Genomic DNA, 12,301 nt, shown 5'->3' with positions numbered 1-12,301 from the left:
GGCACTGGGGTGAGGTCCCTGGGTTCTCTCCACTGCCACCCAAGGTTACCGGTTACGTAAGAAAAGTACTGCATATTTTGACATCATTGCTGAACAAGTTAATCCCCTTATGGCTACAGTTTATCCACATCCCGATGGACACTTACAGCATGATAATGCACCATATGACAAGGTACATATCATCACCCAATCATTCCAGGAACATGACAGTGAGTTTTCACTTGTCCAGTGGCCTACACAGTCCTGAGACCTAGCGAGCATCTTATGGATGAGGTGGAAAAGGTTGTTCACAGCAAGACTGTGCAGTCGTCCAATCGCGCCCCCCCCCTTTTCTCCCCAGTTGTATCCGGCCAATCGCCCCACTCTTCCGAGCCATCCCGGTCGCTGCTCCACCCCCTCTGCCAGTCCGGGGAGGGCTGCAGACTACCACATGCCTCCTCCGATACATGTGGAGTCACCAGCCGCTTTTCACTTGACAGTGAGGAGTTTCACCAGGGGGACATAGCACGTGGGAGGATCACGCTATTCCCCCCGGTTGCCCCCCCCGAACAGGCACTCCAACCGACCAGAGGAGGCGCTAGTGCAGCGACCAGGACACATATCCACATCCGGCTTCCCACCCGCAGACATGGCCAATTGTGTCTGTAGGGACGCCCGACCAAGCCGGAGGCACCATGAGGATTCAGACCAGGATCCCCATGTTGGTAGACAATGGAATAGACCGCTGTGCCACCTGGATGCAGCAGCCATCCAAGTAATTATCCGTAATTGCGCAAATGAACCATTTCCACATGGTACAGTATTCCTGCACATCCGAACATCTTGGAGAACCCATACCCAGACAAATTCATGATGTTCTGAAGACCAAAGCAGGTGCACCATGCTACTAAGCAGGTGTACCTCATAAACTGGCAACTCGATGTATATTTAATTTCATTTATTATAATATTGTTATTTTCTTGGACACATGCTTCTTGCGATTTGTTTTCAGAGGCAGAATTATTCAAGTTCAAAGTCCTCCTCTTCAGCACCTCATTGGCCTCAGGAACTTTGGAAGGTACATGAACGCAGGCCTGGCACGGTGCAGATGCAAAAGTGGCACATTTTTGTTTAGCGCTACTGTTCCCACCCAGTCGGACTTTGCAAGCGCGCACATCCACCAAGACGGCTGTGCAGACGTGTGAAGAGTGCCGCCATGTTTACAATGAGAAAGGGATGTTCCTCGTAAAATATAACATTTGAAGGCATTTGAGATCATAAACAGATGACGTTTTGGAAACTGAGTGTCCTGACGTAAATAAACGTTATTTTGACCTTTACTGTACCGTTTTGTTGCTTGTGAGATTGTTAACATGAATCCTCAGATTGTTAAGAATTTATCACAGTACTTATTTATTTGTTAATCCGCAACAGACATGCTTATGAGAGCAGGGAAAATAGACTGGAAGCATGAAAAAAAAAAGACTCCTCATGTACGAGACCACTGCACAAATTCTCTGCAACAGAAGCTGGTGTAAACAGAGACACTGACTACTATGGCCGTTGATTTGAAGCGGGCGAAAGCGCTGGTGAATTGATGCATTTTTCTCCTCTGATGCGAACAGGGCCTTTGTGTCTGGCAGGCCCGTCACCCAGATGGTGTGTAGATAATGTGTCATTTGTACACAGTTTGTTCGTTGTGGGCCTGCCGCCCCGTTCTTGGACATTGGACTTGCACCATCTCCTGGTAGTGTGTCTTCCAGAGTTACCCGTACATATGGAATATATGTGACTGAGAGGAGAGACGGTCTCTTCACTTGGAGAATAAAGGTTGTGGTGAAACCGGACAACTTGTGGTTATGAGGCACTGTCGAAAACATGATCAATAACCAGTCCATGATCATGGTGCAACGGGGGGGGGGGGGGCCCTTTACCGTAAACAATAGTGGCAAGAATAAAAGGTGACGTGACTTCTACATCATTGCAGTGGCGGGAGAATTACTCTGATGCTTTGGCCTACTTAGCTAAATTACTCGGGAACAAATAGCTTAGTCATTAAATACAAACACTCTACTGACATAAGGTGTCCTTGAGCAAGACACCTAACCCCTAACTGCTCCTGATGAGCTGGTTGGCGCCTTGCATGGCTGACACTGCCGTCAGTGTAGGAGAGTGTGTGTAGTAGGAGAGTGTGTGTATGTGTGTGTGTTGGGGGGGGGGGTAGATGGGTCTGCAGGTGCCTGTGTGTGTGTGTGTGTGGGGGGGGGTAGATGGGTCTGCAGGTGCCTGTGTGTGTGTGTGTGTGTGTGTTGGGGGGGGGGGTCTGTGCGACTGCAAGTGCCTGTGTGTGTGTGTGGGGGGGGGTAGATGGGTCTGCAGGTGCCTGTGTGTGTGTGTGTGTGTGTGTTGGGGGGGGGGGTCTGTGCGACTGCAAGTGCCTGTGTGTGTGTGTGGGGGGGCTAGATGGGTCTGCAGGTGCCTGTGTGTGTGTGTTGGGGGGGTAGATGGGTCTGCAGGTGCCTGTGTGTGTGTGTTGGGGGGGTAGATGGGTCTGCAGGTGCCTGTGTGTGTGTGTGGGGGGGGTAGATGGGTCTGCAGGTGCCTGTGTGTGTGGGGGGGGGGGTAGATGGGTCTGCAGGTGCCTGTGTGTGTGTGTGTTGGGAGGGGGGTAGATGGGTCTGCAGGTGCCTGTGTGTGTGTGTGTTGGGAGGGGGGTAGATGGGTCTGCAGGTGCCTGTGTGTGTGTGTGTGTTGGGGGGGGGTAGATGGGTCTGCAGGTGCCTGTGTGTGTGTGTGTGTGGGGGGGGGGGTAGATGGGTCTGCAGGTGCCTGTGTGTGTGTGTGTGTGGGGATAGATGGGTCTGCAGGTGCCTGTGTGTGTGTGTGTGTGGGGATAGATGGGTCTGCAGGTGCCTGTGTGTGTGTGTGTGGGGGGGGTAGATGGGTCTGCAGGTGCCTGTGTGTGTGTGTGTGTGTTCGGGGGGGTAGATGGGTCTGCAGGTGCCTGTGTGTGTGTGTGTGTGTGTGTGTGTGTGTGTGTGTGTGTGTGTGTGTTCTTATGGGTGAATGTGGGGCATTCATTGATTGTAAAGTGCTCTGAGTGGCTGTTGTTGCTAGTAAAGTGCTACTACATGAGTCCAGTCTGCAGTCCATTTACCACATGAATAGTAATACAACAAAAATGCTCTAAAAGTTCCCTACCTCATTTCTCAGTTTCTCATGAGTCACTGATGTGTGTGCGTTTGATTTACAAGTCCTGCCAAGTTGGCAAAGACGGGACTAGGCCAAGGAGGGCTGGAGGTTCACATCTCAAACAGGAACAGGCTGAGCAGCAACGCAACTGACTGCAGGTATCCGGGTGGGGACACCTGCAGTCAGCCGAGACTGAAGAGGTCACGTACGCCCCTTTTCCACTGCATGGTACCGGCTCGGCTCGACTCGACTCGACTCGACTCGCTTTACTTTTTGGGATGTGGTTTTCCACTGCAGGTAGCGTCCCCTCACGACGAAGCCCCGCTGGTCATTTGTGGGCGTGCTGACTAGTTTCTCCTCCCTTGTCTACCAGCGCCCCACATGAGTGGTTTATTTTCAAAAAAATCAACAAGACCAGTCTAAATGTGTGCTTCACATGAACAATATTAGTGTAACTAAGAGATTCACTGACAACACATCGTTTTCTACATGGATAGATTATCAACTATAATACAGGTTTCATAAGACTGGCTTTGGCATGTCCTGGTTATAATCACAGCTGTTCAATTTCTCTCGGACCAATCAGTGGTCAGAGATTTGATTTATATTTAAATAAATACAAATACATTGTGTTTTTATATTTTTGTTTACATTTTATTTGTATTTAAATTTAAATATATTTATTTATTTTATAAGCTATTATTTATATTTAAATAAATATAAATACATTTTATTGATGTTTTTGTTTATATTTTATTTATTTAATATATATATTTAAATTTAAATATTTTTATTTATTTATTTTACATGGTTTTATTCATATTCAAATAAATATACATCTATTTATATTTATTTATTTTATTTTATTAATTTATTTATAGTGGTATTTTCATGTCACCTTTTAGTATCGGCTGAGCTCACTTGGAACCTCGATGGAGGTGGTACCAAAGAAAGTAGCTGGTACCAGGCACTATCCCTAAAATTTTGCCCAGTGGAAAACCAACAAAAGCGAGTAGAGTAGAGTTGAGTTGGGTCGAGCCGGTACCATGCAGTAGAAAAGGGGCGTTAGATGAGAGGTGAAACGTGTCTATCAATAAACGTTGTGGTCCAGACGAACCGATTCAACCTTCTTTGATTTCCTTACCTGGACTACTGAGCATGCAGCAAGACGACGCAAGTTAACGTGACATGCGTGGTGGGTTTGGGTTTCACAACTGATTATGAAAGCAGCGCTTTTGTTTATTTATTTTTTTTACGTGATGGAGAAATGCAACTGCTGACGTGTGTCCTGTTTGGACATCATGTTAGACCGTTTGCCAAATGCCGAGGTGTCTGCAAAGAAGACAGTGTCACAATTTCTGTAAAAAAAATTTTTTTTAATTTGGTGTAAAAAATGTGTGAAGGGCGGCACGGTGGCGCAGTGGTTCGCACGGTCAGCTCACAGCAAGAAGGTCCTGGGTTCGAGCGCCGGGGTAGTCCAACCTCGGGGGTCGTCCCGGGTCGTCGTCTGTGTCCAAAGCCATGTGGGTCAGGTGAATCGGCCGTACTGCAGTGTCCCTAGGTGTGGCTGTGTGTGTGTCGACCCCGTGATGGCCTGGCGGCCTGTCCGGGGTGTCTCCCCGCCTGCCGCCCGGTGGCTGCTGGGATAGGCTCCAGCATCCCCGCGACCCTGAGGGCAGGATGAGCGGTTAGGGTAACGGAATTTCCTTAAAACGGAAGTCTCAACACGGTAGTCTTCATGCTGATGTGTCAATCACACCCGGAGCAGGAGGACTACGAGGTGACTCTTACCGACAGAGAGGATGCTTCTTTATCACCTTGGGCTGCGTCTCATCACTGTGTGCGGGGGGCGGTTCCGTATGCTATCCCTGAGTATATGACGTCATCGGCCTCGGAGGCGTGTGTGCGATTGCCATTGGCTGGGGGGGTTTTGTCTCTGCTGCGTGGCTTCCTCTTGACCTCGCTGTAGACCAGATCCTGCGGGAAAAGCGGGAGACGGCGGGGATGAAGGAGACGGCGATGGCCAGCAGCGTCGTAGTGGGGGGGGGGGGCCTACCATGTTAGGCTAAGGTCAGGTTAAAATAGATTAATGTACTGTGATTGTAAATAGGGTTAGGGTTAGGGCCTAACCCTAACCCTAATATACTGCTCAAAAAAATAAAGGGAACACATAAGCAATGCAATGTAGCTCCAAGTCAATCACACTTTTGAGATATCAACCTGTCCAGTTAGGAAGCAACACTGATTTGTGAATCAATTTCACCTTTTGGTAAATTGTCTAATTTCCACCAGGTGGAAATTAGACAATTTGCAAGACAACCCCTATAAAAGGAATGGATTTGCAGGTGGTGGCCACAGACCATTTGCCTGTCCTCATCTTTTGTGGCCGATCTTTGGGTAGTTTTTCATTTTGCTAGTGCCCTCACCACTAGAGGTGGCATGAGGCGGTATCTGCAACCTACAGAAGTTGCTCAGGTAGTGCAGCTCATCCAGGATGGCACATCAATGCGTGCTGTGGCAAGAAGATTTGATGTGTCTCCCAGCACAGTGTCCAGAGCATGGAGGAGGTACCAGGAGACAGGCTAGTACACCAGGAGACGTGGAGGGGGCCGCAGGAGGACAACAACCCCGCAGCAGGACCGCTATCTGGTCCTTTGTGCAAGGAGGAACAGGAGGAGCACTGCCGGAGCCCTACAAAACGACCTTCAACAGGCCACTAATGTGCAGGTTTCTGCTCAAACAGTGAGAAACAGAATGCATGAGGATGGTATGAGGGCCCGACGTCCACAATTGGGGCCTGTGCTCACAGCCCAACACCGTGCAGCCCGATTGACCTTTGCCAGAGAACATCTTGGTTGGCAGATTCGCCATTGGCGCCCTATGCTCTTCACAGATGAGAGCAGGTTCACACTGAACACATGTGACAGACGTGAGAGAGTCTGGAGACGCTGTGGAGAACGTTCTGCTGCCTGCAACATCCTCCAGCATGACCGGTTTGGTGGTGGGTCAGTGATGGTCTGGGGAGGCATATCCTTGGAGGGCCGCACAAACCTCTACGTGCTAGCCAGAGGTACCATGACTGCCATTAGGTACCGGGATGAGATCCTCAGACCCATTGTCAGACCATATGCTGGTGCAGTGGGCCCTGGGTTCCTGCTCATGCATGACAATGCTCGTCCTCATGTGGCCAGAGTGTGTCAGCAGTTCCTGTATGTCGAGGGCATTGATGCTATGGACTGGCCTGCACGTTCCCCAGACCTGAATCCAATCGAGCACCTCTGGGACATCATGTCTCGTACCATCCGCCAACGCGATGTCGCACCACAGACTGTCCAGGAGTTGACCGATGCCCCGATCCAGGTCTGGGAGGAGATCCCTCAGGAGACCATCCGTCGTCTCATCAGGAGCATGCCCAGACGTTGTAGGGAGTGCATACAGGCACGTGGAGGCCACACACACTACTGAGCCTCATTTTGAACCGTCTTGAAGAATTTCCACAGAAGTTGGATCAGCCTATGTTCTCATTTTCCACTTTGATTTTGAGTATGATTCTGAATCCAGACCTTAATGGGCTAATGATTTTGATTTCCATTGATCATTCTTAGGTTATTTTGCTCTAAACACATCCCTCTGTCTAATAAATAAAGATTTTCAGCTGAAATATTTCATTCATCGAGGTCTATATTGTGTTTTTAGGTGTTCCCTTTATTTTTTGAGCAGTGTAATACACAGTATGCTAGAAGTCAAAAAAAGTGATGCGTGAGAGACAAAAGAGGAAAGGGGCCCCACAGAGACCGCTAATGTGTGGGGCCCAGAATTTGGCGCTACGCCCCTGGTGACGGCGGAGACGGAAACGGCAGTGTTACGTTTTGTCATTTATTTTTGTGCCAAAACGGCCTCGTTCCTCGTTCTCCTGTCACAACACTTTCACCCGAAACAGGAACTCTTGCTCGGTCCTTCCGCATGACTGCTGTGAATAAACTCACCTCCTCTCCCACGATCACAGACGACCTGCTTGCTTCCGCTGCCGAACCGCCTGCATCCGGAAAAGCGCACGGTTGAATGAGGAAAAAGACAAAGCAAGCCGTGACAAGTTTCAGCAGCCTACACGTCTGAGACGAAGCGTTGACACACTTGCAGCTTTTTGGGGTCACGGGTTTGAGCTTACCGATCTGGACGGCGTGGTTAAGCGAGGTCTGGTGTCTGAGGGAGGAAAGCCACACCGTTATTAGAGTCTCCTTCTCGGCACACAATCCGAGTATCAGGGCTGAAGTGCACTCCCCCACCCCCACCCCCCTTTCCCCCCCAGTTGTATCCGGCCCATTACCCCACTCTTCCCAGCCGTCCCGGTCGCTGCTCCACCCCCTCTGCTGATCCGGGGAGGGCTGCGGACCACCACATGCCTCCTCCGAACATGTGGAGTCGCCGGCCACTTCTTTTCACCTGACGGTGAGGAGTTTCACCAGGGGGACGTAGCGCGTGGGAGGATCACGCTACCCCCCCCCCACCCCCCCCCCCGAAAAGGTGACCCGACCGACCAGAGGAGGCGCTCCAGTACAGCGACCAGAACACATACCCACATCCGGCTTCCCACCCGCAGACACGGCCAACTGTGTCCGTAGGGACGCCCGACCAAGCTGGAGGCAACACGGGGATTCGAACCGGCGATCCCCGTGTTGGTAGGCAGCGGACTAGACCGCCGCGCCACCCGGACGGCCCCTGAAGTTCACTTTTGATTCAACAAATTAAGAGATTGAATTCTCTTGCTAGTTTTTTTTTCTCCTTTGTAGACATCTCATACCTCACTGTGGGTTAAATACACATGAGGGTGGATGTTCTACCGTGAGCCAATGAGTAGCAGCTCCCCTTTATATACAGGGTTGGGTGACTATAAATTGAACTAAACCCACCTCTGAAATCATACTAGCGGGGGACGCCGAGTATGATGGAGTTGGTATTACATGTGTTTCATGACTAAGGTGCACACACACACACACACACACACACACACACACACGCACACACCTTGTTTTGAAGAAGAAGCGAAATGCTGTGGCTGCCACAGTGACCAGTAGAACGGTGACGGCGCTCCCGATCAAGGCCAACACGGCTGGGGACAAAGGCGGCTGGTCTGGAGAAGGAAACATGAACCATGGTTTCTTTGGAACTACAGGATCACCTCTACGAAGGCGAGGGTCCCTGAAGTGGACAGGTACGCTAGCTGGACAGGAAGCTGTCATGGCGGCCCCCACAGGCTGTGCAGGTGTATGGACCGGTTGCAAGCAACACAGCACACACTGACCCCCCATACAGTTAGCTCGTGAGCCGCCGGCGCGCCTCTGTGTTAATGTGCCGCCGCCCAGCACGTCCTGATGTTGACCCGGAACAAGATGGTCGTTCTGAAGATCATTGATACATCGGCTTCCCCTCCGTCCGTTATCCAAACTGCTTAGCCTGCTCTCGGGGTGGCGGGGATGCTGGAGCCTATCCCAGCAGTCGTTGGGCGGCAGGCGGGGAGACACCCTGGACAGGCCGCTAGGCCGTCACACAGGGCCCACACACACATTCATACCTAGGGACAATCTAGTACGGCTGATTCACCTGACCTACATGTCGTTGGACTGTGGGAGGAAGCCGGAGCCCCCAGAGGAAACCCACGCAGACACGGGGGAGAACATGCAAACTCCACACAGAGGACGACCCAGGACGACCCCCGAGGTTGGAGTACCCCAGGGCTCGAACCCAGGACCTTTTTGCTCTGAGGCGCCCCTGCTAACCCACTGCGCCACCGTGCCGCCCTACATCAGCTTTATAGCTACTAATAAATGAAGTCTTACTCACCCAGAACAGTGAGGTTCGTGGTTCCTCTACCTCCACCCATGGGGTAAGCTGCTAGATTGCAGATGAACTCCCCTGCGTCCGCCATTACCGTGTCTCTGATGAGCAAAGAGAATTCATCTTCGGAAGTGTTTACTAACTCAACCCTCCCTTTAAGAGTCGTGTTCGAAATACTAACTCCATGATCCGGGTGTGAAACTACAACAGGCACCCGCTTGTCTCGGGTCGTCTTCTCCCACGTGGTCTGGGTGACAACGGACTCTGAGGATCCTTTGACGAAGTGGCAGGGCAGGATGACGTTATGCCCAACGTATCCAGTCACTTTGGGCGACACTCGGACTTCTTTTGCCTCCGGGACTGAAAGGAAGAGAAAGAGGAAAAAGGTAACGGGGGGGGACGATCCAACCATTTTAAGCATTACAACCTTCATGCACAAATTTGTTTCCGAGTAGAGGACAGAGCCATAGATATAAAGAAGTAAAGGTCCAAAAGAGGGCCTTAATATTTGTACACCCTGCCATTACACTTGTTTCAACAATAATTGACATAGTGCATACCAGGGGCGTCAGAAGATATCGATACGCTCGAGTATCGCGATATGATCTTTTGCGGTGCCGTATCGATTCTCAAAACCACTACACCGATGTTTAATTGTGGACACGTCAAGGCTCGTGACGAGCATTTTGTGTTGTGTGTGACCCCCACGGCCGCTAGGCACTAACGGCGTGGTCCTCTTATCTTCAGCCGTTCGACTCTTCCGCTCCAACCCGACGATGTAAACTGAGACGGGAAGTAGCGTAAGCACAAAGAACACAGGCCTGTGAAATCGCGATATGCCGCCTCTCTTACGGTGTCGCGATGTATCGCGACATGTTGAATCGTAACCCCTGTATCGTGACACGTATTGTATCGCCGGCCTCGCCGATACACAACCCTCGCACACACACAGTACAGCACATGCCGACACCCGAGGTGGGGGAAAAAGAGGAAACGAGTGCAATAGGGCTAAAAATACAAATAGAAATAAATACAATGAAAAAATAAAAGAACAAAGAAAAAGGAGGTGACTGAAATTCTGGCACCGCCTGTATTACTGGTGGCCGTCTTTGAGCAAACCTGTCTGTTTTCAGCTGTGGTTTTCTCCGCGACGAAGACATTTTCTATGCTGTCTCTCCATTGCATTATGCTGGGGGAGGGGGAGGGGGCTGCAGCTTCAACCAGGAAACTTTTATTATTTATTTTTTGTTTGCCATTAAAATCAGAATTCTCAAGAAAGAATTTAAGACACTATATGTCATATTATCAGGAAGGGATACAGGGAAATGTAAAACCCAGTATAAAAAGTGCTGGATCTCAGTGGCGGCTGGTGCTACAAAATTTGGGAGGGGGGGGGCAGTTTAGCTTGGCGCAGCACACCTGACAGCTGCTTTAGTGTCCACACAGTCACAGAGTTATTAAGAAGGACAGTGTAGCCTATAGAGTTTATCAGGGTTGGTAGACGGTGGATGATTGACAGTCGAGACGAGGCGTGGTGGTGGGTGTGAACATGATTGACAGCCACGAGAATTGTCCAATCACATTAGATCAAAAAACATTAAAACAAGAACAATTCACTGCCAATAAAAGTGGGAGTGTCTGGGGCGGCACAGAACTGCGCCCCCTGGAGAATCTGAGGAAACCAATCAGACAGCAGCCTCAGGTCACCTGCTCGCCACAAGTTTGAGGGCTTACATAAGGTGTGGTTTGGCCGGCGCCCCTCACCCAGGAAGTATATGTATTCAGACAGAAATCACCCAAATACCATTTGGAGCCAATATTTAATGGCTGCTGACAGACTGAAAACACTTTTATTTCATAATTATTTGCATCATACAACTAAATTATATTTAACATGTTTAACCTCTTGATATTTGAAGGGGGCGGTGCCCCAGCGCCCTGTACTGGCCAGCTGCCACTGCCTCGATTAAAGTTTATACCCAAAACCTGTTTAATCTCCTCGTGGACATCAGAAATCCAGGATCTTTGGGCAATCCCAGAATATATGTGTGAAGTCCCCCACCAACCCTCACCCCCCCCTCCAGCATAATTCACTTGTGTTGCTATAGCTTGAAGTGATTTAATGGAGTGTTAAATTACCACATTGTCACCTTCCAGTAAAATTCCCTCCATGCCGGGCTGCCGGTTAGTTTATGCCCTGCTTTGACTGTTTCCTCCCATTTCTCATCTGTCGTCATAATGTTTGTCTCCAACTCCCATTTTTCTGTGACACCCATATTGTCATTGATAGACTCGTGTTGTAGTGATTTTTCCATTTTTGATATGACGCCTTTATTTTTGTCTCTTCCTCCGTGTATGCCGTTAACAGTTTCTCTAGTTCACACCATCCAGAATACACCGTCTAGTCACACCATCCGGAATACACCGTCTAGTCACACCATCCAGAATACACCGTCTAGTCACACCATCCAGAATACACCGTCTAGTCACACCATCCAGAATACACCGTCTAGTCACACCATCCAGAATACACCGTCTAGTCACACCATCCAGAATACACCGTCTAGTCACACCATCCAGAATACACCGACCTAGTCACACCATCCAGAATACACCGTCTAGTCATACCATCCAGAATACACCGTCTAGTCACACCATCCAGAATACACCGTCTAGTCACACCATCCAGAATACACCGTCTAGTCACACCATCCAGAATACACCATCTAGTCACACCATCCAGAATACACTTTCTAGTCACACCATCCAGAATCCCCCGTCTAGTCACACCATCCAGAATACACCGTCTAGTCACACCATCCAGAATACACCGTCTAGTCACACCATCCAGAATACACCATCTAGTCACACCATCCAGTATAAAGCAGCCTTTTAAACCAGGATTTGTCTTACCTGCTGGTGAGCTGATGACAATCGACATCAGCAGTACGGAAGGCCACGGGCCGCACATTTCCATCATGCACGAATTCAAGTTCACCAAAGCTTCAGCAAATGGGATACATCGAAATGTAAAACGTATGATTTCAACATGAAAATTGCTAACGGCGGAGTTTGTTAAAAAAAGGTGGAGAAATCCACTTGACAGCTGCTGATCGAGGAAGGAGAAGTAAACGGTTATTTCTGCGATAAGGGGAACTAAGCTGGACCTATATGTGTGGTTTTGTAATCTATGTGTCTGAATGACAGTCCTGATGTCAGAGAGATGCCTGTGCTGGATTCGATAAGCGTTGTACGGATCAGCTGACTGAACCCTATCTGAAGCGGATTTTGACGC

General features: G+C 49.6%; 1 protein-coding gene across 1 annotated transcript; it reads right to left on the bottom strand.

Annotated features, from left to right (window-relative positions):
- Positions 1-4,563: 4,563 nt before the first annotated feature.
- LOC130118636 (uncharacterized) lies at positions 4,564-12,036 on the bottom strand. Its single transcript, XM_056287079.1, has 6 exons — positions 11,920-12,036; positions 9,013-9,366; positions 8,197-8,302; positions 7,158-7,374; positions 4,963-5,148; positions 4,564-4,840 (listed from the first exon to the last, which is right to left on the bottom strand). Exons 1-5 carry the CDS (start codon positions 11,984-11,986, stop codon positions 5,005-5,007), a joined length of 888 nt encoding a protein of 295 aa, XP_056143054.1. The 5' UTR covers positions 11,987-12,036; the 3' UTR covers positions 4,564-4,840; positions 4,963-5,004.
- Positions 12,037-12,301: the final 265 nt, after the last annotated feature.

Source organism: Lampris incognitus, chromosome 9 (assembly GCF_029633865.1).
Source record: "Lampris incognitus isolate fLamInc1 chromosome 9, fLamInc1.hap2, whole genome shotgun sequence".
In the NCBI taxonomy this organism is placed as follows: Eukaryota; Metazoa; Chordata; class Actinopteri; order Lampriformes; family Lampridae; genus Lampris; species Lampris incognitus.
The sequence above is the reverse complement of the archived record's forward strand: the minus strand, read 5'-3'. Positions and strand labels throughout refer to the sequence as shown.

Bases quoted from the DNA above. Each gene is read 5' to 3' on its own strand.
- LOC130118636 (XM_056287079.1), bottom strand. From the start codon at position 11,986: ATGATGGAAATGTGCGGCCCGTGGCCTTCCGTACTGCTGATGTCGATT. The intron at 9,367-11,919 runs GTAAGACAAATC...TCTTCCTTTCAG, and splicing joins TGTCATCAGCTCACCAGCAG to TCCCGGAGGCAAAAGAAGTC. The intron at 7,375-8,196 runs GTGTGTGCGTGT...TTCCTCCCTCAG, and splicing joins CGCTTCTTCTTCAAAACAAG to ACACCAGACCTCGCTTAACC.